We start from the raw sequence: 26,289 nt of genomic DNA on the forward strand, positions 1-26,289 counted from the left end.
CACTTTTTAAGATGGTTTAGCTGGACTTAGCTGATCAGGTGGGAAGACCAGATGACCCACTAGCTTTGCCATTTTAAACCAGCTTGGCTGGATTTTTCACTAGGAAAATACATTTTCATACAAGACAATTTGGAAGTGTAAAAGTCTAAAGACTATTTTTTTCTAAAGGCGATTTGTATTTATATAACAAATTGCAGCTTTTATTTTAAAACATTCCAGTCACGGCTCCTGTGTCATAATAAAAGTTCTTCCTGTACTGTGCGCTACTCGCTACCCACAATGCCCTGCGCTGAACGATTACGTAGGATCGCGCTTCAGCCGGCCTCACTGCCTGTACTGTCGTTTACAACCCGTTCAGAACCACAGGAATTATACAGAGAAAACGAAAGCACCCAAAACAGCAAATTAATTAAAACATGATGCAGTCCACACCAAAGAAAGACGCGGAAAACACCTGTGTGCTGTGTTGCCAGGACATCGACATATTCGCGGTGGGGAAATGCGATCACCCGGTGTGTTACCGATGCTCCACCAAGATGCGGGTGCTGTGCGAGCAGAACTACTGCGCCGTCTGCCGGGAACAGCTCGACAAGGTGCCGCCGCCTCTCTATCAGCAACTGAGCGCAGGCCTCGGCTGATATACTTAACATTTTCTTAGCAAGCTAACGCTGAATTTGTTGACTGACTAAGCGACAAACCTGCTGTAGATATAGCTTTGACATAAAATGGCAGCTTAGATTGAGTGTTAGTTAGCTTTACAAGTCATGTGAAGTTTGGGTTGTCAGCACGTGTTATTTCATAAAGTTGACTTTGGTTGGTTGTCCAATTGTTTATGGTCAAAGATGAATACGTGTAAGTTGGGTGGAAACTGATTTGGTTTAGTGTGACAGCGGTGATTCAATGTCTCACATTGAGTCACGTTTGTGACAACAGGTTCATTTATTTGTCACGTCCTTCAGAGTTTAGCTTTAGTTTGCGTGTTGAAAATGATTATATACCATATAACTCATGGATGTTTTGGTAATCAAAATTGAGTATATTAAGCTTTAAATATATTTTCAGCGTAGATAAGGTAAATGTAAAGAAAAGCTACTAGATAAGCGCAAATTTGGGACAGGTCAGCAGTACTGTGCTTCAGATAACTCTCTGACAGATTGTCAATGTGTGACGTCATATTGACAGAGTGACTCATGTCTTATCAATCATTAATTAAATCGCTGTTTTAGCTATTAAGATTATTTGCATTATTCATACAGCCTCTGTTTTACTGAACACTGGTAACTCAAAGTTTATGTTTATTGTTCATTGCAGTGGGTTTTTTATACAAATCTCTTACAGGTCATTACTCTGGTGTGTATAATATGTGAGTTATATTTGTTTTCTTTCAGGTGGTCTTTGTAAAGAAACCTGTACCATTCGCCGCTCTAAACATTCATCAGTATCAGATTGAAAAGAAATATGATGTATATTTTGAAGATGGAAAGATCTACGCGCAGTTCAGGTACATTATGGTTTGATTTGTCAGTAGGGCTTCAGATAGGGATGCACCTATTTTTATTAAAAAACTATTGGCTTATATTGTTAAATATCTTCGCTATGCTACCCCCTCTTGATATTTCTTCAGAACATATTTTATTATTTATTATTTTTTTGTCTTTATCAGAGACTTTGAAAAAAGTCCAACCCTTAGACTTTTTTCATAATACTTTTATTCAGTGTGCATTGCTCACGTGCGTGTTGAGCGATCACTCACATGATTTGTTGTAATTTTTTTAGTCTACAGACTATAGTTTTTACATATTTGTTCAACAGACATTATATTCAGTGCCTTCACACAAATAATTAATAATAATCTGTTTGTTAAAACAACCTTTATCATGATATTGCCGTGCCGACATGAAGATAGTTTTTCAACTTATCTTTAATATAAGGTCTGCATGACAACTAATCACAACTAATCGCTTGCAGAATAAAAGTTTTTGTTTACATCATATTTGTGTGTATATAATAATTATGTATTTATAAATAAACACATGCATGTATAATGTTCAAAAAAATGTGTGTATATATTAAGTATTCATGTTTATATATAATATAAATTATATATAAATATAAAAATGTACATACACATGTAAATGTTTCTTAAATGTGTGTATTTATATATACATACAATTATCTACACAATACACACACATTATTCTGCAAATGATTAGTGGTTATTCAGCCCTATTTAATATCAATTCTTTTGCTCTCAAATAGAGCTGCAACAACTAATCGAATAGTCGTTCATATTCAATATCGAATAAGTTTGGTCTCTGACGTCACTTTCCCACCGTCCCACTGCAAGAGCGCAAACTCTTTATATGACATGACATGAGAAAGTGAGATGATTGACAGGACGATGGCGGAGGCAAAATAGCAGTGTTTGTTAATAAAAGTGTCATTTATTTGTTTAGTATGAGTAACCTTGTCTTTGTGTCTTTGTTGGGAGCAGGCGTGCCTGATTTTATAACCATGCAGCTCTCGTTCTGCAATGGGGTGTGGGCAAGTGACGTCACAGACCAAACTAATCGATAACCACGTTTGGCGAACGCTATTTTCCTTATTGAATAATATTAACTATTCGGTTAGTTGTTGCAGCTCTAATTGGAAATTTCAAAAACTTATTTATAAGCTCTTTTCATCTTTTATAACAAATGCAGGAAGATTTTGCTACATGAATGTCCTCAATGCCCAGAAGGGAAAGTCTTTTCTAAATTCGAAGAGTTAGAGCATCACATGCGAAAACAACACGAGCTCTTCTGCTGCAAGTTATGTGCTAAGCACCTTAAGGTAGTGTGTGCTTTCTTGACTTAAATTACTGTGTTTGCACATGATAGCATGTTATAAGTAGTTTGTTCTATGTACAGATATTCTCGTACGAGCGAAAATGGTACAATCGAAAAGAACTGGCACGTCATCGGCTGCAAGGGGACCCGGATGACACCTCGCATCGTGGGCATCCCCTTTGTAAATTCTGCGACGACCGATATCTGGATAACGATGAGCTTCTCAAGCACCTTCGGCGAGATCACTACTTTTGCCATTTCTGTGATGCGGATGGCGCTCAGGAGTACTACAGGTAGAAGATCACAGTCAGCAAGCACTATTGTCACTTAGCCTTAAGTACTGAATTGAAAGGTGTCGTGTCTTCCCGCAGTGACTACCAGTACCTCAGTGAGCACTTCAGAGAGAGCCATTATCTGTGTGAGGAGGGCCGCTGTAGCACAGAGCAGTTCACTCATGCTTTTCGCACAGAGATTGACTACAAGGCTCACAAAGCAGCAGCCCACAGCAAAAGCAGGGCCGAGGCACGGCAAAATCGGCAGATAGACATACAGTTCACCTATGCACCAAGACAACAGCGCAGGAATGACGGTAAAGCAGAATTTGCTCTTTTTAATCTGTTTCAACCTGGGCTCTCTGATTCTGTTCTGGAACCCTGTTAGGGTTAAAACCAAACTCTGCAGGAAAAGGATCCTCCATGACCAGGATTGGAGACCCCTGATCTGTATGTAGCACTAACTAGTTAGGATAAGATCCTTAATCAAGTGCATCTGAATGTCTTTTCAAGGTATGCATGGTGGTGAAGACTATGAGGAAGTGGATCGCTTCAACAGGCAGGGGAGGCCAGGAAGAGGACGAGGCCCAGGCGGACTGCAGAATGTACGAAGCTGGAGATATACTAGGTAGGCCCTGACCAGTTCAGTGTCATCATACGCTAATGTTTGTATTGTTGAGCTTAAGGGAGACTTATCAAGCTGTTGTCTGCAGAGAGGAAGAGGACAGAGAAATGGCCGCTGCATTAAGAGCTTCAATGGCCAGCCGATTCCAAGAGGAGAGAGGCCATGTGCAGGACCGTGGCCACGTGCAGGACCGTGGCCACGTGCAGGACCGTGGCCACGTGCAGGACCGTGGCCACGTGCAGGACCGGGGCCACGTGCAGGACCGGGGCCACGTGCAGGACCGGGGCCACGTGCAGGACCGGGGCCACGTGCAGGACCGTGGCCATGTGCAGGACCGTGGCCATGTGCAGGACCGTGGCCATGTGCAGGACCGTGGCCATGTGCAGGACCGGGGCCATGTGCAGGACCGGGGCCATGTGCAGGACCGGGGCCATGTGCAGGACCGGGGCCATGTGCAGGACCGGGGCCATGTGCAGGACCGGGGCCATGTGCAGGACAGAAATGGATACAAGCCACGAAAAGAAGAAAAGGTGGAATCAGATGAGATGAGAAATAACAGGGGGATGGTGAAGCCACCAACTGAAAGGGGGATGGTGAAGCCACCAACTGAAATGCAAGGTATGACAACTAAAAATATGTATTATGGTATTTATTTCTTCCTTTTTAAAACTGAATTAAGTTGTGTGTCTATTTCAGCTCGATCAATGAAGAGTAGTCCACCCTTGCCTGGTGAGGACTTCCCAGTTTTAGGGGCACCTGCACCCCCTGCCCCCATTCAAAGGTATGTTTGTCCTGTTTTGATGGTGGTTGTTTATATTATTTTATTAAAGATAGGTGTGCTATTAGTTTTGTCGTCTTATCAATATCTAGGGACCACAATGTTATAAAGATTTAAAGGGACATTCCACCTATTTTGAAAACAGGCTAATTTTCCAGCTCCCTTAGAGTTGAACAATTGAGTTTTATCGTTTTGGAATCCATTCAGCTGATCTCCGGGTCTGGCGGTACCACCTTTAGCATAGCTTAGCATAATCTATTGAATCTGATTAGACCATTAGCATTGCGCTTAAAAATAACCAAAGTTTCTATATTTTTCCCTTTTAAAACTTGACTCTTCTGTAGTTACATCGTGTACTAAGAACGATAGAAAATTAAATGTTGTGATTTTCTAGGCAGATATGGCTAGGAACTATACTCTCATTCTGGCGTAATAATCAAGGACTTTGCTGCCCTAAAATAGTCCCCAACTATTGAAAGTTACCAAGAGGACTATTTTCGGGCGCTACGTAATATCATTGCACCTGCTGTACACATGGTATGGCAGCTAAGTCCTTGATAATTTCACCAGAATGAGAGTATAGTTCATAGCCATATCGGTCTAGAAAATCGCAACTTATTATTTTACTTCATTCTCAGTACATGATGTAACTACAGAAGAGTCAAGTTTTAAATAAGAAAAATATCGAAACTCTTTGCTTATTTTTGAGTGTGATGCTAATGGTCTAATCAGATTCAATGAATTGGGCTAAGCTATGCTAAAAGCATTACCGCCAGACCCGGGAATCATCGGAATGGATTCCAAAACAAGAAAACTCAATTGTTTAACTCTAGGGGAGCTAGAAAATAAGCCTGTTTCAAAAAAAGTGGAGTATCCCTTTAAAGTCCCAATGAAATCAAAACTGACAATTCTTAGTAACTTCGTTAGTAACTAGAAAAGTTAGTAACTTAGTAACTAGAAAGTAACTTCGTGTCTGCCGCCTTGTTGGATGAACAAAACTTGCTTCGGTGCGTCGCATAGACGTTGTCATCGTCTTCCTGCCCCCTCCCTGTTCTGTGATTGGTTCCCTATTTCAGGCAGTGTTAATTTTGGCAGCAAATTCTGATTTAGTCTTAGTCTTTTGAATAACACACCATTTAGTTTTAGTCTTATTTTATGCTTTGTGTACACCTAAAGACTTTGAAAAGATTTAGAAAATACTTTATAAGATTATCAGCTCACATCTAAAGACTTGGGTTCACAGTTTTTAGTCTCAGACTAAAGATTTTACAAACACTGAATCTTGTAGTGACACTATTTACAAGACTACAACAAGATTATTTTAGCTTTTTATCATCATGCTCAGCAGTGATTTAACAAAAATGTATGCGCGTGTCCATTGTGCTTTCACACCAGCTGCGTTTGCAGCGCATACTGTGCAGTTAGTTTACAGTTTTTCTCAGTCGCTTTGGTACATTTCTCAGATTAGAATTGAAATTCTCAAAACTACTTGTTCATTTCTCACATCATTGTGTCACTTGTGCACATCAAAAAAGCAGTTTCTTATTTCTTTGAACAAGTTACACTGAAGTCTTCCTATACCTCCTGACCCAGCAAGCGTGTTTGGCTAACAAGGCTAAATTTGGGCTGCCAGTGAAAGTCTAATATTATTAGATGTTAGTTATATTGACAACGTGACTAAACAATTTGACTGTCTTATCCATACACAATGACACATTGACTTGTCATTCTGATGGCAATGACATGTTCATTGACACAGATTTTGAGAGATGAATTTTGAGTAAGAGAGTGGCTTTTGCAGGTTATTCATGGTGTTTTGCTACTTGTCCGAATTGTTTTGAGAAATGCACTTACTGTTTTGCAAATTGTGAGTATGATTCGAGAAATGTACCAAAGCGACTGAGAAAAACTGTAATAACAGTATAAAAATCTCAAGTTCACATTACTTTATTTTATATGCATTAATGAGCAAAACCTCTTCAAGACGGTTTTTGACGGTCAGTGTAATTTATATAACTGTGATTTGTTTAACCAACATTGTTTTCGTGATGTTCTGGTTCGTGTAATGACAGATATATACACAATACACAATTATAGACATAAAAAGCCCTTGGCACATTATTAAATCTGTTTCTCTTAAGTTTTAAGATAAAATAAAAAAAATCACTCAGTGATTGACAGCATGAAGCAGTCGATCGTGTTTCCCGTCAACAGTTTAAGCATAAGATTTAGATTTATGGATGTACGTTATCTGTTTCTCTGAACAGTATTAAGCTATATGAGGACTCATTTGCTGGGCAGAGAATGAATGACAGCGCAGTCTTCTGGTGTTTTTAAATATTTCATTGCTTTCTTTTACATTGCTCAAAGTCATGACTGTTTGAAACACACATTTATGACATTTATGGCGTCACATGTATGGCCGCACGCGTGCGGTGTACGTGCTTGTGCTTTAACTTGTTAACATGGGCGCCGAAAAAAACACGCGCCGCTAATGCCTGGCTCACACCACAGGATAATCGGGCCGAATTTACCCCGATTTTCCCCTCCCGAGAATCCGAGGGAAAATCGGGCAATGGACCTTGATCGGCTCCGAAGTTCGGCCCAGATTATCCTGTAATGTGAGACGTTTAAAAGTCTAAACGTACACCTTCCGATATGCTCTCAAGCAAATCGGGGCCGCCCCGATCTTATCAAACATGTTTGATATTTAGGATTTTAAATCCGCATAATTACGTCAGTACTTTCACAATAATCATTGAGAGACGGAGATGATTGACAGCTTTCGGGACCGCGAATCAAGCTGCTGTACGGGTAGACAGCGCAGCCGGAGAAACAGTTTGTGGAAGTCAAGTGGTTCATTCTGATTTCATTCCACCACAACTGCAGCTCGTTGGGGCAGACAGAATATTTAAAATATCGAAATTAATTCCTTGCTTGATTAACGTTGTCACTCTTTTATAAACATTATCTAAAATATCTTAAAAACAACAGAACATGATGGTCAGTCACACCACGCACCTGCAGCTATTATGTGTATAGAGGAAATTTAATAAAATAAATAGGCATACACGAAATATGTTGCACTTAAATAATTAACATATTAAAAAAACGAATTTAAAATTATATGACGATTTTCAGTTCTTTTTTTGTGACGCGCTCCACAAACGCACACAAACCGATGGAGCAGCCGGCAGAAAGCGCATCATGTTTTAACCTCTTAAACCCTGAGGACCCAGTCCCGGGTACAAAATTTCGTATTTTGACTCAAATAAAATATTCTTTTAATCTTTAATGGTCCATCATGGACCCCAGTAACACATATGAGATACTGTTTGAAAGCTTAGACTCTCTACTTTCTCCAGATATGCATCACTTTGAGAAATCTTTTACTGTAAGAAAGTTATTTACACTTAATTTACACTATCACCCCCCCCCATAATTTTTTATATGATTTAATATTCACATATTTCATATTTTTCAAGTATGACAAACATGGGCAAGTCTTATATCAACTGAAAGCTCACATTCTCAGGAATAAGGCTACAGTGTTATTTTTGTTCTATTATCAACACATATCCAACAATAGTTGAATGAATAATAAGGTAAAAAATCGTCTTTTGTAAACATATGGGAAAATTGAGTGTGGACTGCCTCAGATAGCACATATAGCCACAAATGATACACCATCTTTTCTCTTAGGTCCTACTCTAAAAAATGAGTCCATTCACAGCATTTTCTTTGGTTGTGTGCATGAATAATCCCTTGTTTTTTATTATATGTCCAAAACAAAAAATTAATATTTATATGAAAAATGTATTTTCGGACACTTCAGTAAAATGAAAATAACTTTTGAATGCGACATGCTAAAGAGATCATTCTTTTTTTGGGTGTTTACTGTCTGCTGCTGGTAACAACCAGAACTGTCTGCAGTCTGCTAGAGCACACAGAACCAGAGTTATACACTATCAGAGGCAGTATTTACAACATATAAAAAGAAAATTTGGTGTTTCCTCATATGAAAAACAACATAAATAACACTATTTGTCACAAACAGCAGCTTTTTATGTAACTTCAAAGGGTTTTCTTTAAAATGATATAAAGCAATTGCATTTATTCCACTGTATGTGGTTATGGTAGCACTTCAAATGTTTTTTGGCAGAAATTTAACTCCATAAGCGTATTATTCCTCCCATCAGTTGGAGTAAAATAACTTTTGCATAGATTATGATAGAGAAAAAAATCTTTTTTCCTCTGTAAGCTGGCAATTGCTGGAATCAAACAAAACTGTCTGCAGGGAGCTGAGGCACTCAGGGCCAGAGTTATACACTTTTAAATAAAAACTTTAGAAAAAAAACATCAAAAAGCGCCTATTTATTTTTGTGTTTATTAGAGGACTGACATCACATACAACCATGTTTAGCACTTTCAACAGTGTTTTATGTAATTTCAAAGGGTTTCCTGTAAAATGATACCAAACATTTGTATGTAAACCTCTGCATGTGGGTATGGGAAGCTTTTGAAATTGGGTAGGCCAAATCCAGGCGAAAATCCCCAAAATAGCTTCAGGGTGGAAGAAGTTAAATATTACTTTACAGAAGCACAAAGTTTATATCTGTATGACCATATAACCATAAAAGTAATTTAAGGTCATCATGCATGCATTGCTGTTCAGTGTTCACCGGCATCTAGGCTATGTACTAACAAACATTACGTTATCACGCCATTAGTTGTTCAAAATATAAATGATCCGCTTGAACCTCACCCAAGTGCAGCGCTGATTGCTGAAACACCGCACACTTGAGAATCTGATGCGCCATGTTTGTCCAAAACCATTGGTAATGTAAATACTGAATTAAACACTAGACCCTACACTGCAAGATAAAATAGAATAGAATAGAATAGAATAGAATAGAATAGAAACTTTACTGTCATTATAAAACTATAATAAAATTTGTTTATAAGCTCTCAAAGACCAGCAGCCTCAGAAGAATAAACAACAAAAATAGAATCCACATAGTATATAGGTACAAAATAATATTACCGCAGAGTAGTATATAAACAGTGGAATTAAATAATGCAAACAACAGTGCAAAAACAAGTTTAACCAAGTATCAGTCATTTAACGCTTAGCCTACAATAATATTCCTGTTAGGAAGGAACAGGAAAACAGAGCATTAATAGAAATAGCCTAGATCACTTATAATAACTCTTAAATGTGCAAAAAATAATGATATATATGTTTTTAAATAAATGTATTTAAATTTAAATAAACCTTGCATGAGGATCAGAATTGAGTTGGTGCTAGATTGTGCACACAGCTACAGTAGGCATTCAAACACTGCCTGCATAACACATCCTTAAAACATATCATGATCGTTGCCTCATAAACAAGAGCTGAGGAGAAGAAATCGCCTAGGTTTCAAATGGAAAGCTGCTAGCAAATGTAAATATTTAAAAAGAAATCATAATAAATGTGTCATAATCTTCATTCCTTTATATACTCTTCTCCTGAGGTGACGTGAAGTGCTTGCTCTGGCAAGATAATCTTAATAATATCCTGTAGTGTGTGATGCACTAGGATTTTAAAATCCTGTAGTGTGAGCATGTTTAAGATTTGAGAGAAGAATATCTGACAAGATTCTCCTTATGTGTGTGCTGCAACCAGATTTCATAATCTGCCAGGATTTTTAAAATCCTGTAGTGTGAGCCAGGCATAACGCGTTGCTCACGCTTGCGGTGTGAAGAATGTAAGCACATACCAGAAAACATTAGCACGTTATGCCATTCAATAGAGTGGTAGAGTTAGCATGTTAACACATACAGGCAATATCGCTCCACTTCTTTTCTTTTTCCACTCTGTCGTGGTATGAATGGCACTTTACATCAAAAAGACACGGCTGCTCTGCCCACCGCTCATCAATGCGCTCCTCTTTATCCACGGTCCATTTTCGCCTACTTCGCGCTCGTTGTGTTTCCACGTCCGTCGACATGTTTCATTGTTGTGACTGATGGCTTCCTGTTTCCGGAGAACGAATTTATTGGTTGTTGATTGTTTTACGTCATGAGACTACGCTGGGACTTGCGATAATATCAAACATGTTTGATATGAAAGACTAAAGAAAGACTGGCATAAATCGGGTCGCTGACTGCAGATTATCACCTCACAGTTAACGATCGAGATGACGGGAGCGCGCCGAGACTCCAGTTAGATTCCTAAAGACTGCCGGTCTTTAGTCTGGGACTGTGAAAATCCTTTGGTGTACGCTAGGCATTAGTCATCTGAAATATTTTAGTCTTAGTCTAGTTTTATTCGACGAAATATCATAAGAGTTTTAGTCTTAGTCAAGTCTTAAGTTTTTTAGTCTGTTATGGAATGGTATTAAGGTTTGAATATGCAATACAGACACAGATTTAATGGTTGTTATAGAAAACACATATTTTATTTTATTCTTAATGTCAAAAAACTGACTGTGGCATTTTCACAAAAGATAATATCATATAAAATAAGCATAAGGCCCTCTCTACCTAAAAAATATACATGGTCCCTGAAAAAGATATGCATTCTCCCTAAATGACATGCACACACAGATACACACGCGCGCAGACACACAGACAGAGACACACACGCGCATTTACACACGCACTTTGTCCAGTCATGTAAAACCACAACATATACTATAAAAGTAACGTTACACATTTCATTCAATTTGAGGACAGTGAATATTTATACTCAGTATTAATTCAGACAATCCAATACAATCAATACAGTTCAGAGGTGTATTCCTTTCGTTATACCAAGTTTAGCGAAAACACGGTGGTTTATCTGATAAAATAACCTTAACGTGTATGCTTACCTTCGCATGTTTACCTTCGCATGTATTTCTGGATGAGTCGTCTTTACAGGCAGTCTTGTTGTAATATTTGAAGTGTGACCAGATTAGACGCTAGCTCTGGCATTTTTGTTGTTTATGAGACATGTCTTCGGACCAGGTGCACCGCAAAACGTTAGCGTGTTGCTAACGAGCGAACTCAACTGAAATCAGCCAAAGCTGGGTAACGAAGACTGTACAACTAAATATAATGTAAACAACCTGTTGTGAAAACGAACTTTGCCGCGGCTTTTTAAAATGCCTCTGCTGACTGCTGCCTGCTTCTGCATAGATCAACCTACCCTCAAAGATTCGCTCTGATTGGATTTCTTCCCAACTTGTCCCACAAAATGAGTAGCTCTGATTGGATCTCTTCTCCATTCGTCCCTCCCAAACATTTCCGTCTTATTTTTATTCGTTGACTAAAGTGTCAGTTATATTTCGTTACAGTCTTCGTCGTCATATCTGACTTTTATTTAGTTTTTATTTAGTTTTCGTCCGCGTCATCGTCTTCGTCAACTAAATTAGCACTGATTTCAGTGTGAAAATTGGTCCATAGTTTCCAATGCTAGACTTGTAGCGTGAATAAATTTGCACCCAAGGCAGCGTGGGGAAACCTAGGCTAGTTTCTTTCGGAAATGCGTCACAACACAGAAGTCGATCGCGACTTCCAGTTCACGAGGACTTTAAATGTTGAGTTTTATTGTATTTAAAAATTAACAATATCATGTATACCTGCTTTTGCAGTGCCATCAAACCATCAACTCCTGTCTCACTGAAGGAAGATGACTTTCCAACCCTGTCTGGCGCAGTAGCTTCTGCTCCAATGACGCCTGCATACACAAATCAACCCAGGAAACATTCATCCTTCCAAGAGGAGGACTTTCCTGCATTAGTCTCCAAGATCAAAACAGTAAAGCCGCAGGCGAACAGCAAATCAGCGTGGTCTCAAGCAGGAAGCAAACCTGTGGTGGTTACCAATAAACCTGTGGTTCTGCCAACCAAAACAACCCCTGTTGTCTCTTCGTCCATACTGTCTGCCAGTGACCCACCCCCAAGTAGAAGTGTCCCTCAGCCCCTCGCCGCCTCATCATCTCGCCGAAAAAAGAAGCTCACCCCCGCAGAATCCAACAAAGCTCCTTCTAAAGTAAGATGTCCGTCTTCCTCCGACGATGAAGATCCCAAGAACAGTAAAACAACCCAGGAGATCCGAGCCGTTCCCACCATGCTTGACATCTCCACTCTGCTAACAGTGAAAGGTGGCTCATCTCAGTCAAATCCCAAAGCCAGTAAGAAGAAGAAGCAGGCAACGGCATCATCACCTGGGACTCCTTCGCATACTGCCGAGTCGGTGTGTAAGATAGCTCATAAAGAAAACGTTCCTGAAACGAAGCCATCAGATACCAGTCTCACCAAAGGTCCAACAGCCTCCAAAACAAACTCATTTATGAATGGGCATATGGAGAAGCCAACCGAAGCACTATCTTGTACCTCAATTTCTGAAAATATTCCTTCTCCTGTAAAGCAGCCGGCAACTGACCAAGTACCTCTACCCAAGGAAGAAGATTTTCCAGCTCTTATCTCAAATAAACCTCCACCTGGTAAGTGAGCTCCAGTCCTAAAAGAAGCCACATCCAGTTGGCATTTGCTCACAATAAAATTCTTATGTTTTCTAGGCTTTAAAAGCGCATTTCCCTTGAAGAGCACTCAGACTGCGCTGCCCCCTCCTCCTGGACTCGTACCTGTGGTCAGCAAACCTCCACCAGGATTTACTGGCATCCCGCTCAACAGTAATGTGGTCGAACCTACAATGCCTGCAGTTAACAGGTTGGAGAACTCGTGTGCATTGTTAAAACATTTTAGGGACAGTGACTGGTGTTATTCCCCCTTTAATTTTTGCTTCACACTTGATAGATAGATTGGTTTTTCAGTACAACTAATAGAGATGTGAATGCTACAAACATTTTAATATAAGTCATAAGTTCTCTGAACTGAAGTTGTTAGTGTTAAAATATACTGTATATATGAAAAAGTATATGAAGAGTTTCGTTGCAAAATGAGATGACCACCATTTTTTTAATTGTTCATAAATCTTGTTTTTTGGTTGTGCATTCCAATTAATTTCAATGCAACTGCAGTTGGTTTGTTTTGATTTAAACCTTCATAACTTAAAAAATACAGCTAAGTAGCACCATAAAACAAAATAACAACATGATAACATAATAATAAATAATAATAATTAAAAAATGGATTTATCTCGTTTTGCAGCGAAACTCTTCATATGAGGGCAACTGAAAAAGTAAATGGATTATATAATTATAACCTTTAATTGTATGAAACTAGCCCAGTCCTCATAGGAAAGGCTCCGGCATACATTTTGCACATCCCAGACATAGTATAATGTGCAGATTGGGTAATACGTGCGCAAGATTCAAGTTCATGGGATCCACCAATTGTGTTGAGCTGCTATAAGTTTATCTTTCTTTAAAGGGCATCCATTACGTTCATTTTTACTAGATGTAATATAATTCTCAGGTGTGCCCAGAATATGCCTGTGAAGTTTCAGCTTAAAAACCCCACAGATTATTTATTATAGCATGTCCAAAATGCCCCTATTTGGGTGGGAGCAAAAACGTGCTGTTCTTGTGTCTGTACTTTTAAATGCAAATGAGCTACTGCTCCTCACTCCCTTACCAAAAGAGACAGTAAGCGCTTTCAGTTAAAGGTGCAGTGTGGACATTTTAGCGGCATCTAGTGGTGAGGTTGCGAATTGTAACCAACGGCTTAGTCCACGGCTCACCCCTCGCTTTTGAAACACATAGAGAAGCTACGGTAGCCGCCACTGGACAAACATGTCATCGTCAGGAGACAACTTAGGCTATGTCCACACGAAGCCGGTGCATTCCCTATCCGATCATTTTTTTTCCTTGCTCTAAAAAAATAATCTGTAAACACGAAACCACTGAAACCGACTGAAAGTGGTGTAGTATATATGCCGGACCAGTATGGGGCGCTGTAATTCTGCCACAGATATACACTATACACGGAGAAGAAGACTTTGAGCATGCGTATAACCAACGTATGGTGTTGTCCATTATCGATTGTTGGTCACCACAATTGCGTAGAAGCAATAGATTTTGCTGTAATAAAGCTAGTAGGCTTTAGTAGCTTCTGTAGCACGAACACAATCACGTAGTCCACCGTTATTGTTGTTGCTGTTACGTGTGACGCTTCCGACACGTGATGTGATGACGTTTTCGCTTCACAAAATATACGGATTTGCTGTACAGACGAAACCGCAAGGGTGTCGGTTTCAGATTTATCCACTTTAGGACCCGGTTTCAAAAAATAGCGGATTCAGTCTCCCAAAACGCCGGATCCGTGTGGATGAAATGCCAATACGATAACAAATTTATACGAATACGGTGATACGCGTCTCCGGGTGGACAGCCCCTTAGTAAGAAAAATTGTCCTTTAAGGGCTTGTGTAGAAAAATGTCAGCACAAAATGGAGACTTCCATGTAAGGGGACACTCGGTGTATGTAGATAAAAACATCTCATTCTAAGGTAATAAACACATAACGGTTCATTATGAAAAATGTTTATACACCCCTGATAATATAGTTTTGTATATTATTTTGCATTTCTGTTAAGATATTCTTATAAAAAATACACACTGCACCTTTAAAATAGATCTGATTTCTGTGAATACAGTCTAAGACAATAGTATCTCAATTTTGAGATACGGCAGACAGAGTACAAATTGCTGGGTGGGGAAACTATGATAATGCAGAACTGTTAATGAGTGTCTGTGGGCGGGACTTTATTAGTGTGACATCACATTGATAAGAGAATCAAAACAGGATTTCTAATGAGACTGCTTTGGTTTAATGGAAATTAAAGTGCCATTTCACCGGTAGAAACATTCATCTTTATTGAAAGTGGGTCATATTTGTAGTCGAAATGTAACATAAATGTAGAACTTTGTGCCTATCTGACCGAGAAAAGACAGAACGTGACTTTAGGGCGCATTTGTATGGAAAACTACAACTCCCACAATGCACAGCTCTGCAAGCCACTCCCATTAATCGTAACACCGCTCAGATATGCTATTGTGTACATAAATGCCACGTTAGTTTAACAAAGAAATTAGAAACACTCACTTTATAGTCAGACGTCCATTTATCCCTGCAGGCTTTGGCTGTTGCTTCCAGTTTAGGATTCTAAAATATGTATCCAGGACGCCACTGTCCATATACGGTACAAAGCTTGGGTAGGAGCAAGCTTCATTCAGTTTCTGATTTATTTTTGAGAGTGCTTGGCCAAACATATATAGTCCCAAAGAAGAAAATGCCGCATCCTGCACACAAACGTGTCCACCACACAATATATATACTCCACAGACACGCTTATTTCCCCCCTATAAGGTTACCAAATACAAACTGGTAACTCTCTCGATAAATGCACAATCAAAATCATTCATCCTGCAAACAGACAACCGCATAGCACTTGCCCCTCCCACAAGAAGCGGAGTTTGCCTCTGACGCGCGTCAAATGCTTGCTTTTTCCGCGCGTCTACTCCGCTCTACACACGTGAATGCATCCAAATTGTTCAAGCGGCAAACCACGCGCGGTAGATGCGATTTTGACGCCTGAAACGCGGTTGGTGTAAACTCAGCATTACCCTATCTCATGGCAAGTCATGTTATTGTCACAAAATAATTGATACATTTATTCATGTTATTGACACGATTTTCCGCATTGTCTTTTTCGTGTCACCCAGCACGAATTTCTATAAATGAAGAGTTTCGTTGCAAAACGAGATAAATACATTTTTTAACATTTTTGACAAAACGTGTTTATTATTATGTTGTCATGTTATTATTTTGTTTTATGGTGCTACTTAGCTGTATTTTTTAAGTTATGAAGGTTTAAATCAAAACAAACCAACTGCAGTTGAATTGAAATTAATTGGAATGCACAACCAAAAAAATGAGATTTCTGAACAATTAAAAAAACGGTGGTTATCTCGTTTTGCAACAAAACTCTTCAAATAGTTTTTTGTGTCTGTGGCATGACTTTCTTTATTGTGTCATTTTTATATTTTTTTCCCTTATTGTTTTTTTCTATTTTTAAATCATTGTTGCTTGGGGTATAACAAGACATTCGTGCTCCAGTGGCACGAAAAACAGCGGAAAATACATTAATCAAATATTTCGTGACTGTAACACGAATTTCCTGTGAGATTGGGTTGTTTTGTTCACACATTGCTAACACACATTTATGTCTAAACACCTTGTAAAAATGGATTTTGCATAATAGGTGGCCTTTAAAATAAATGCTGAAAATTTGCTTAATTTGTGTGTCCCAGTGCTAATTTAGTATGCAAAAGTGTGCATTGGCATTTATCATTAGGCACTGTGTTTTCTGTCATTTTAGGCCAACACCTGCTATTGGATCCTACCTCGTACCTGAAAATTTCCAGCAGAGGAACATGGACCTCATTCAGTCTATTAAGAATTTCCTTCAGAATGATGAGACCAAGTTCAATGAGTTTAAAAACCATTCAGGCCAGTTTAGACAGGTACCTATTAAAAGTGACATTTTTGCTATTAAAATGACAGTACACTCAAAAATAAAAATGCATAATTTACTTCCAATTTCTGTAGACATTAACTCTTTTTTTTCTTAACCAGGGTGTAATACCTGCTGTGGAGTACTACAAAAGCTGCCAGGAATTGCTGGGCGAGAATTTCAACAGGGTCTTCAATGAGCTGCTGGTTCTCCTCCCAGACACTCGTAAGCAACAGGAGCTCCTCACTGCCCATGCAGACTTTAAAGCCCTTGAGAAACAACAGCAAGTCTCAAAGCCCAAGAAAAACAAAAAGAAAGCCTGGCAGACGGGCAACACCGGCAACAGCCAAGATCTGGACTGCCAAGTATGTCCCACCTGCAAACAGGTTGTGGCATTAAAGGACTTCAACGCCCATAAGACCCTGCACATCAGCGACGATGACTTTCCCTCTCTACAGGCCATAAGCAAGATTATCAGTTAGCCATCAGTACACCAACATCTACAGCTCAGTCACACAGGATCTGGTGCTTCACCAGGGAAAAAGATGCTTAACAAAAGGAGCAGCACTGATGTGTACTCGCATTGTTCGGGTTAGGTTGAACGTTTTGCGCACCTGTTTTTGAAGATCGTGAAGATCTTGTACTGTGGTGCGAGTGAGACTGAGTTTAATCTACTTGAATGATTGAGTTATAACGTTAATTCCTTTAATACCTGTGCCACTCCACTTGTTATTCATCAGGTTTTTCTGATGCTGTTAGCATGCTCATTTCATTTTTTACATTTTGTCAGGTTGGCTGCCTTTGGAAAAAATAACTTATTTCGAAACATACCTGCCGGTGGGTTGAAACTTGTTCGTTTCTCATTTCTGCTTACATCTACAGTACATAAAAATAAATGGTTAATATATAGATTTTTTTCTTAGAGTAAGGTACAGCAGTAAATGTCAAGTGCACATTTTTGAATGTCAGTGCTTAAATGCTTTACAATTAAACAGTCAAGCCAGGGAACAAAATGTACAACTCAATACACTCCTTAGGGCACATACGGTTGTCTGCGGTAAAATCCAAATCTTGAATGTGAGAACTGTTACACATCACCGCTAGAAAGATCACTTTGTTTCAACTGCCTTCAAATATATATTGAAATATTGAGAGGGTGGAGGATGGGATCAGTCATCGTTTAAAGGTTTACGCTGGAATCTTTTTTTATAGATTGTCTAGATCTTTACACTGCTATACATCTAATGATATCCAATTTCACGGTTGCTTTTTCTCACACAGTAACTGATAACTGGGCCGTACCACTGTAGTTATAAACTTGAGATGTTTCCGGTCATTTCGGGTTAACTAATGCTAGTAAAATTTCTTCTGAAAAAGGTGACTGTTATTTGTGACCCTGGACAACAAAACCAGTTTTAAGTAGGTTGGGTATATTAGTAGCAATAGCCAACAATACATTATATGGGTCAAAGTAATCGTTTCCCCCCCAAATTATTAGGATATTAAAGGTGCAGTGTGTACATTTTATAAGGATCTCTTGACAGAAATCTGCACCTTTAAAGGAATATTCCATTTTCTTGGAGGAAAGATCCAGATGGTTTGCTCACCACCATGTCATCCAGGGTGTTGATGTCTTTCTTTGTTCAGTCGAGAGGAAGTTGTGTTTTTTGAGGAAAACATTGCAGGATTTTTCTCATTTTGATGGACTTTAATAGAGCCCAACATTTGGTGCTTGGCTCGACACTTAACGGTTTTTTTCAACGGAGTTTCGAAGGACTATAAACAATCCCAAACGAGGCATTAGGGTCTTATTTAGCGAAATGATTGTCATTTTTGACAAGAAAAATAAAATATATGCTCTTTAAACCACAACTTTTCGTCTAGGTCTGTTCCAGTGCGACCTAACGTAAATGTGTAGTGACGTAGGGAGGTCACGTGTTACATATATAAAACGCACATTTGCGGACCATTGTAAACAATAAACTGACACAAAGACATTTATTAGTATCATTTGACATGTCATACAACAACGTCGGAATGGTCCTCTTTCTCAACACTTATAAACACTGGGGCGGAGTTTTGCGTTCGTCCTCGTCCATGACGTATTGCGTGGGGTCGCGCTGGTGCATCACGACCGGATCTAGACGAGAAGTTGTGATAGGGTGGATGTTTTTTGTTTTTCTTGTCAAGGATGACAGTCGTTTCGCTATATGTGAATATTATGCCTCGTTTGGGATCGTTTGTGGTCCTTTGAAACTCCATTGAAAAAGACTGAGAGGTGTTGAGTTGGGTGTCGGATGTTGGGCTCTATTAAAGTCCATTAAAAGGAGAAAAATCCTGCAATGTTTTCCTCGGAAAACGTGGTTTCTTCTCGACTGAGCGGAGAGGGACAGTAGCATTTTGGATGACATGGTGGTGAGTGGATTGTCTGGATTTTTCTTTTAAGAAAATTGAATATTCCTTTAAGTAAAGATCATGTTTCATAAAGACAACTTTAAAGGCCAAATATTGTCCTATCCTAACAAACCATACATCAATAGAAAGCTTATTTATTTAACTTCTTCAGATGATGTATAAATCTAAAACTTTTTATTTTGTGGAACATGGTCACATTTAACAAGCTATAACATATCACAAAGATTCGATTTTTTAATTTTTTTATTTTATGCTTGGAACTAAAAACATTGGAGTAGATCAGTGTAACTAAAAAGCAATTAATTTTTTTTAAAGGTGTGGCTTTAGTAAAAGAAAGTGCTGAAAGCTTTATGTTGTGTGAGAAAGTCATACAGGTCAACATTACAAAGTGATCCACTGATGAAAAACATGTCTCTTTATTTTCATAATGTCTGACAACAGCAGTCTGAAAACAGTTTGATTGACAACAATAAATCATTGACAAGATGAGTTATATTGCCTGCAGATACAGTAAAGGATATGGGTTTCAAAAGAATCATGGATAAGGTCTCTGACGCATTTTTACTGGTGCAAACTTTGCACTTTGACCTTCAACGGGGCATAAAAATAGGGTCAATTGCCCTAATGTGGGACCTTTTGGAAGTTCAGAGTAAAATGCGTTTCCTATTTGACGATTGCTCCACCCTCCTATATGACTGGACATTTGAGAGGTCATGTGATTTTAATTTTTTTGATGCCGTGGTTTCACTGGCACTCATGTACCTCACCAAGACCATAGGTGTCCCACTTTAGGCCAATCACCCTTAAGCATTAAATAAGGCATTTAACTGATCTTCAATAACTTTACAATTGCTCCTTATCTATGATACTACTCAAATTTTTTGTAAAATTGGTCCATGAGGCATTTTAGTAGGAGTGCAGTGTAAAGTACAGGAAACACAAAGACCCTGATCACTTCAACAGACATACTCCATTTACACATATTGAAGTACAATCACTAGTATTTTGTGTATATCTCTGAACACAGAAACATTACCAAAATTCTACCACATATCAGATGAAGCACCGATGGTCAACATACAGCTTTTTTTAAACGACGGACAACTGGTTGAAGGGTTACATAGAGTCCCGAACACGTCGTTTTGCAGACCAGTGGCAATTCTTTTAAATTATTACTTAATTTTAAAAATGTACCAAGTGTTGGTATTGTCAAAGTTTGTATGTTAATAAAAGATTTCTTTTAAATGCTGATCATATCATTAAGTACATATATTTTGGTGTTTATCAAATTTATTATGTCACATAACTAATGACTTTCAAAACAACATAAAACTCTGTTTTTGTGATATACATTTATCCTTAATAGTTTGATACACTCACACATCCTAAACTACGGAAATCCACCCGAGTTAATCTGGATTTGTACTGTCATGACGCCTAGACAAAACACATTTAGTGCCATTACAAAATCAAAACACTGATTAACATGTTTATCTTTTTATACACCGAGATACCCTTTGATATATAAGATGCTTATCTACAGCAGAACTCAACCCCATTATAGGAAGACACCTCACTTAAGTCAATTTTGGCAGCTTTTAGTTGAAGATCCTTACAAACAGAACTTCCTTTAGTTGATTGATTCCATGCTTCATATATCACACTTTATATTCAGTACCCAATATATGGAAACTGAATATACACTATTTGTGTTGCATGGCACTTCATAACTCTCTAAATATAACATGCAAACATACTCTGTACCTATATAACATTGAAACAGATACCCCTCCATCAGTTTTAATCCACTTGGTAAATTAACGCAATATTCCAAACAAAAGTAAAATCACGATCAACATATTCTTGTACAGAAGTTCACAGAACAATACTACCTATGAACACCATTTCAGTTTGACCAGTGCCAACCATCCGCACCGATTCAGACATTGCACGTGGACCCGTCACCCCTCTAGTAAATTGGCACCTGGTAGGTCGGGGCGGTGTTGGAGTCCAGGTTTTCAGTGAAGGGTGGGCTCTGATATGTATCAGTGGGTTCGGTGACTGGGACGGTGGGGTAGGGTTGGACGGGTGGATTGCCGTCAATCGTGTGTTCTGTGGTGAAGAGGGACATGTCGGTTCCTAGCATGTACTTCTGCACTGCTCTTACAGTCAAGCCAGCCTGAAAAACAAAACATAGTACAAAGTTGTGTCTAATTCTCATTAAGAAACTATTTTGGCCACTTATATTTTTTAAAAAAACAACCACTTCCCTTATGATAGCACTACAATTATACTGGGTTTTGTGCAACGTCTCTATACTGAAGTATTTAGCTTGGTACTTAATATTAAATTTGTATCCTTGCAAATAAATGTTAAAAAAGTAGGCCATCATAAGCTTTGTTGTTTTAGAAAAGTTATCCGTATTGAGAGGGAAGCTTACACTTAGGAGACGATTTTTACTTTTGCTTAGTAACTGCTGGAAAGCACCAATTTTTTCACATTAGCACTAAACCACTAAAACTTCTCTTATCCTCTTTCACAGCCAGAAAAAAAGGGAAGTACTTCTATTATATGTTCCCATATCCCCAAAGGGTTGAAGGCGGTATGTGGAGCAAGTCCATGTCAATTAGATATGTCGTGATGTAACAACTTACAATGTACTAAAACGGACTGATGCTCTTCATTTCAATACTCAATTCATCACCAGTCAAGTAAAGATTGTTTTAATAAAGAAAAAAAATTCATTTCTATGTAGAGGTGCGATACTTTAGTTTTTACCCAAGTAAAGATGGAGAAGAAGGAGAAGGTAATAGCAGCCCTGGCAGCATCCGCTCCCTGGTTTAAAGGAAGCTCATCTGGAGTGGTGCGCTGCCATTGGTTGGCCAAAAAACAGAAACCGACAAACCATAAAAACGCCCAGAAACCTGTAATTATGCGTGAGACATTTTAATTCAACAGTAGGAATTGTTACAAAACAGATTGCATTAATAAAAATTATTATATTGCATGTCTAGCTGCCCTCTGTTTAAATTTCACCCTAAAGGTGGGGTGCATGATCTCTGAAAGCCAATGTTGACATTTGAAATCACCTAAACAACCACGACCCTACCCCAACAGAATCTGGACCTTCTTTTGATAGACCTGCCCCACACATACGCAACTCAAGCAACAATGCCGAACCCCTTAAGGGGGTCGCACACCGGACGTGCAGCTCAGCGCTGCATCATTCTAAAAAAATCAAACATATATGATTATACGCACCCCGGCACCCAGCTACGGGAAGTTGCTCAAATCCCTGTCGCGCAACAGAGCACCACTCACATAGTTTAACATTAAATACCATCAGCGGCATAAGCTGCGCGTACGGTGTGTGACCCCCTTTACTGCTGATTGGCTACAAGTGTCTTGGTAGTCGGCCCGACTCCCTTTTCCAAAGTGTTTTTCAAAAATCATGCACCCTGCCTTTAATTCTATAAAATCTAAAATGATACCTTTTTTCACTTTCCTGCCACTATGTTTCAAAGAAATAGAGAAAATTGTAATATAATATAAGCAAAGGCTTTAAAGACAATCATGTACTTCTACTCAAAAACATGGTATGTTGCTAAACCCCCATCAATAAGTGACAACTTAGAAATATATAGCACTGCAGTCAGTCATCTGTTTTGGACAGCTCCTGTGCCGTTTACCTGAAAATCCAATGTCAAGCATTACTGCCTTCTTCCTGTCTTTAATGCTGCTGATTTGCTGGAACTTCATGTCAAGGATAAGGAAAAAAATACTGGCTATAAAGGCTATAAGCCCAATGGCGGTCCCATAGTTGCAAGCACTGTTGTTTTTGTTGAAAACACAATAGAGCCTCTCACTGCCATGGTTGACATAGCCTTCATTTATTATGGATCCAAACACCACCATTGAGAAGAGCTGCAGTGGAAAAGATAATTATGTTATTATAATGTGTGTTTCATGTGTAAACCTATTTTTAATGACTTCCCAAGTCATTCTGTGATTATGTACCTCTGGTTACAATGAAATATGCAACAAACATACAGATATAAGATCCTTAGTGCATTGTGCAATTCTTACTGTACTTAATATCTAATATTTATTTTGCAGTTCATAATTTTTAGGAACAACCTATAAAGCTGTGCTTTTTTCTATTATAATAATATTTAATATGGCACCTGACATAATAATAATGCACTAGGTTGGTTCAGCTATGAGCCACGTGATGCATTTTGTCTGATGCAAATAAAAGCAAATGGAAGTAACCGTATATGAGTGTAGATAGTAATATGAGTGTATAGTAACAACCAATCAGAATCGGGGAGTCTGTCACCGTGTTTTAATGCATGGCTGCCTATCTAGACAGCATTGTTGACCACTGTTCAGCATGATACACAAACGCCAAGACATGTTGTCTATGTAGGCAACTCAAATGGTTTTGGGACACTACGATGATGCTCCCACTGAAAAACCTTATTGCATAATAAGAAAAAACGCTCGCGCATCATCCATGACATCAACGTCACTCGTTAAATTGCATCATTTAAGAAAGAAATATTTCACGCACGTTCCCGTCTAGTGACATTTACTAAATGAAATGCTATATCAAATAACAGGAACTGAGAAATACCAATATTAAATCCCAACAATAAATGAAACGGCATTGATAAAAATGCAATAAGGAACGTTTGTACATCATGTATGCGTTGTTTTTTTTATTATAGAATGACTCACGCGAGGCAACGTGATATTTTAACCAAAATGAAAGTGGGTTTTAAAATAATCGTTTCGCATTATAGCGAACATTAAATCTTTTTAATCCTTTATCATTGACACATTTTCATTTGGTAGCGCCTAAAGAAAATGTTATCAATATGAAATCTGCGGATATTTTTATACCTACATCAGCTTTTGGCTGATATGATCGCTGCAATCCGAATAATGCTCTTACCCATGATAATATTCTGAGGATGGTCTGCGGCTGTTGAATGAAGGCAATAGGGTCGAATGCAGCCCCGGCTCTTCCAGCGCCAAATGAACCCACTCCGTCCATTTTCCTCTTAATGTTATTCAGGCTATGGGCTGTGGGTCGAGGCACGGAGGCAGGCACACACATACACACCCAATGCCTGTCAGAGGCGTGCGCAATACCTCTGTGATGCTGTGTAGTACATTGTCTCAACAGCAACATCTACCGACTGCATCACGTCCTCAGATAGGGTACCACTCACTTCATGAGACCAGATTTTCGTTTTGGTTGAGGACACTGTTGATTATGTGACTCAATGTTGTTGAGTTTTAATTGTAGAGGCAAATTTATTTTTCAGTCATTCTTTAGACCTCTAAACAAAACATTTTTTTTATTTTAGCAGATTCACAATTCAATTCACAAGTAAATTCACTGACCCTGACAGATGTTTCAACTGAATTAAGATGGCATAATTTTATAGACAGGCTTGATTTCAGTTAAAAATACAATAGGCATTTGTAGCTATTAACCTTTGCTCTCTATATTAAAGTCATAATTTAAGCACTAAGTCAGAGTATTTGCACTGTAGTCTGGATTTATTACAACTGATAGATGATCCTGGTCGATATTTTGCACACAAGATGTCAGTCACATGAGCCATCCTTCCAGCCATCTCTCCATCGCTCATCCACCCTGCTGCAGTCAAACTCCGGCTTGCCTAACCGAACGTTGATGCCATTGTGAAGACGACACAGCCACTGTGAAAGATTGTGCCTGGTGCTAGTGTCCGGCCGATCTGTTTTTAGTCTGATAAGAAACAAGATATTCAAAACAGCTCATTCTATCCTATACAAGACAATGTAAACTCTGTTAAAATAAGCAATGAACAAATGTTAAAAATACAATAAAGTGAACCTTGATCTCAGGTCTTCTGCACATTCGTCACATGGGAAAAACTTTGAGAAGAGGTTAATGAACTGGGTCATCTCCTGTTGCTGTGATGCAGATGGGGTGTCTGGATAGTATGCTGCCATAGTGTGAAGAAAGGACCACGAGCTCCTGCCCAATTCCTCTCTATCCAGAGGACATTCAACTGGTTTATCCGTCTCTGCTGCTCTGCTCTCCTGTTCAATATGTCATGAGGGATTATTCACTAATGTGGACTGACAGAAAAGATATACCCAAGATAATTATTCAATAATGTTATTAAAGGATAATGATTCATTAAAAAGACTTATTATTATTATTTATATAAAATGTACATTCCAGTAACTTTTTTTGTATTTATGTATTTACCAGTCTTTTCACAACCCAAACAAACACACTGTATACAGAAACTACAATAGTAATACAAGGTACATGCTACAATACCATGGTAAGTCCTAACAAGTTAAGTATCATAAAATAACCCATATAGTATACTACATTAAATACTTGCGTAAACTGTAGTAAATACAAGAGTATAGCATAGTACAATATTGTACTTTAGTAAGTACTATAGTAAGGTTAAAAAACTACATACCTTGGACATTTCACTACAGTTTACTATAGTATTCTTTCATGTGTTGTGTTGACATATTGATTTATTTGGGTCATGTACATTCACCTTGACCTTAGATTAGTATCGTTAAATAAAGTTACACTTCATGATAGTTACAGGTGTTCAATGAAATGTCTCTTCACCTGCACAGGGACGGACGACTTCTGTTTCTGCTGAGTTTTCATCCATGATTTAAAGTCTGTACACACTCTGCACGGTTTCTTTGTCCGGTCTCCGCTAGAGGTCTGATCTTTACCCGTGTTGTCCTCCGGTGGTCGGCTGGTCACGGGTAATCGGAGACCCTCCATACCCGCGGGTTCATGTGTAGACGATTGCGACCCTGTAGCCGCTGCCATGTTTCCATTTGAATGATGCGCTCATTATAATCGGACCGATTGTTTGTCAGTCTC

General features: G+C 38.7%; 3 protein-coding genes across 3 annotated transcripts; 1 reads left to right on the top strand and 2 right to left on the bottom strand.

Annotated features, from left to right (window-relative positions):
- Window positions 1–269: 269 nt before the first annotated feature.
- Window positions 270–17,962, top strand: znf598 (zinc finger protein 598). The gene is made up of 12 exons (XM_055191401.2): window positions 270–593; window positions 1,389–1,501; window positions 2,703–2,832; window positions 2,910–3,121; window positions 3,200–3,417; window positions 3,614–3,728; window positions 3,814–4,343; window positions 4,422–4,506; window positions 12,123–12,976; window positions 13,052–13,202; window positions 16,815–16,959; window positions 17,072–17,962. The coding sequence occupies exons 1-12, from the start codon at window positions 417–419 to the stop codon at window positions 17,429–17,431; spliced, it is 3,090 nt and encodes a 1,029-aa protein (XP_055047376.2). The 5' UTR covers window positions 270–416; the 3' UTR covers window positions 17,432–17,962.
- A 1,794-nt stretch (window positions 17,963–19,756) lies between these two features.
- On the bottom strand, window positions 19,757–24,548 carry syngr3a (synaptogyrin 3a). The gene is made up of 4 exons (XM_055191428.2): window positions 24,322–24,548; window positions 23,054–23,288; window positions 22,143–22,288; window positions 19,757–21,543 (listed from the first exon to the last, which is right to left on the bottom strand). Exons 1-4 carry the CDS (start codon window positions 24,484–24,486, stop codon window positions 21,334–21,336), a joined length of 756 nt encoding a protein of 251 aa, XP_055047403.2. The 5' UTR covers window positions 24,487–24,548; the 3' UTR covers window positions 19,757–21,333.
- Window positions 24,549–24,916: 368 nt separating this feature from the next.
- gfer (growth factor, augmenter of liver regeneration (ERV1 homolog, S. cerevisiae)) lies at window positions 24,917–26,235 on the bottom strand. Its single transcript, XM_055191436.2, has 3 exons — window positions 26,023–26,235; window positions 25,255–25,463; window positions 24,917–25,146 (listed from the first exon to the last, which is right to left on the bottom strand). Exons 1-3 carry the CDS (start codon window positions 26,233–26,235, stop codon window positions 24,984–24,986), a joined length of 585 nt encoding a protein of 194 aa, XP_055047411.2. The 3' UTR covers window positions 24,917–24,983.
- Window positions 26,236–26,289: the final 54 nt, after the last annotated feature.

Source organism: Misgurnus anguillicaudatus, chromosome 19, assembly GCF_027580225.2.
Source record: "Misgurnus anguillicaudatus chromosome 19, ASM2758022v2, whole genome shotgun sequence".
NCBI classification, from domain to species: Eukaryota; Metazoa; Chordata; class Actinopteri; order Cypriniformes; family Cobitidae; genus Misgurnus; species Misgurnus anguillicaudatus.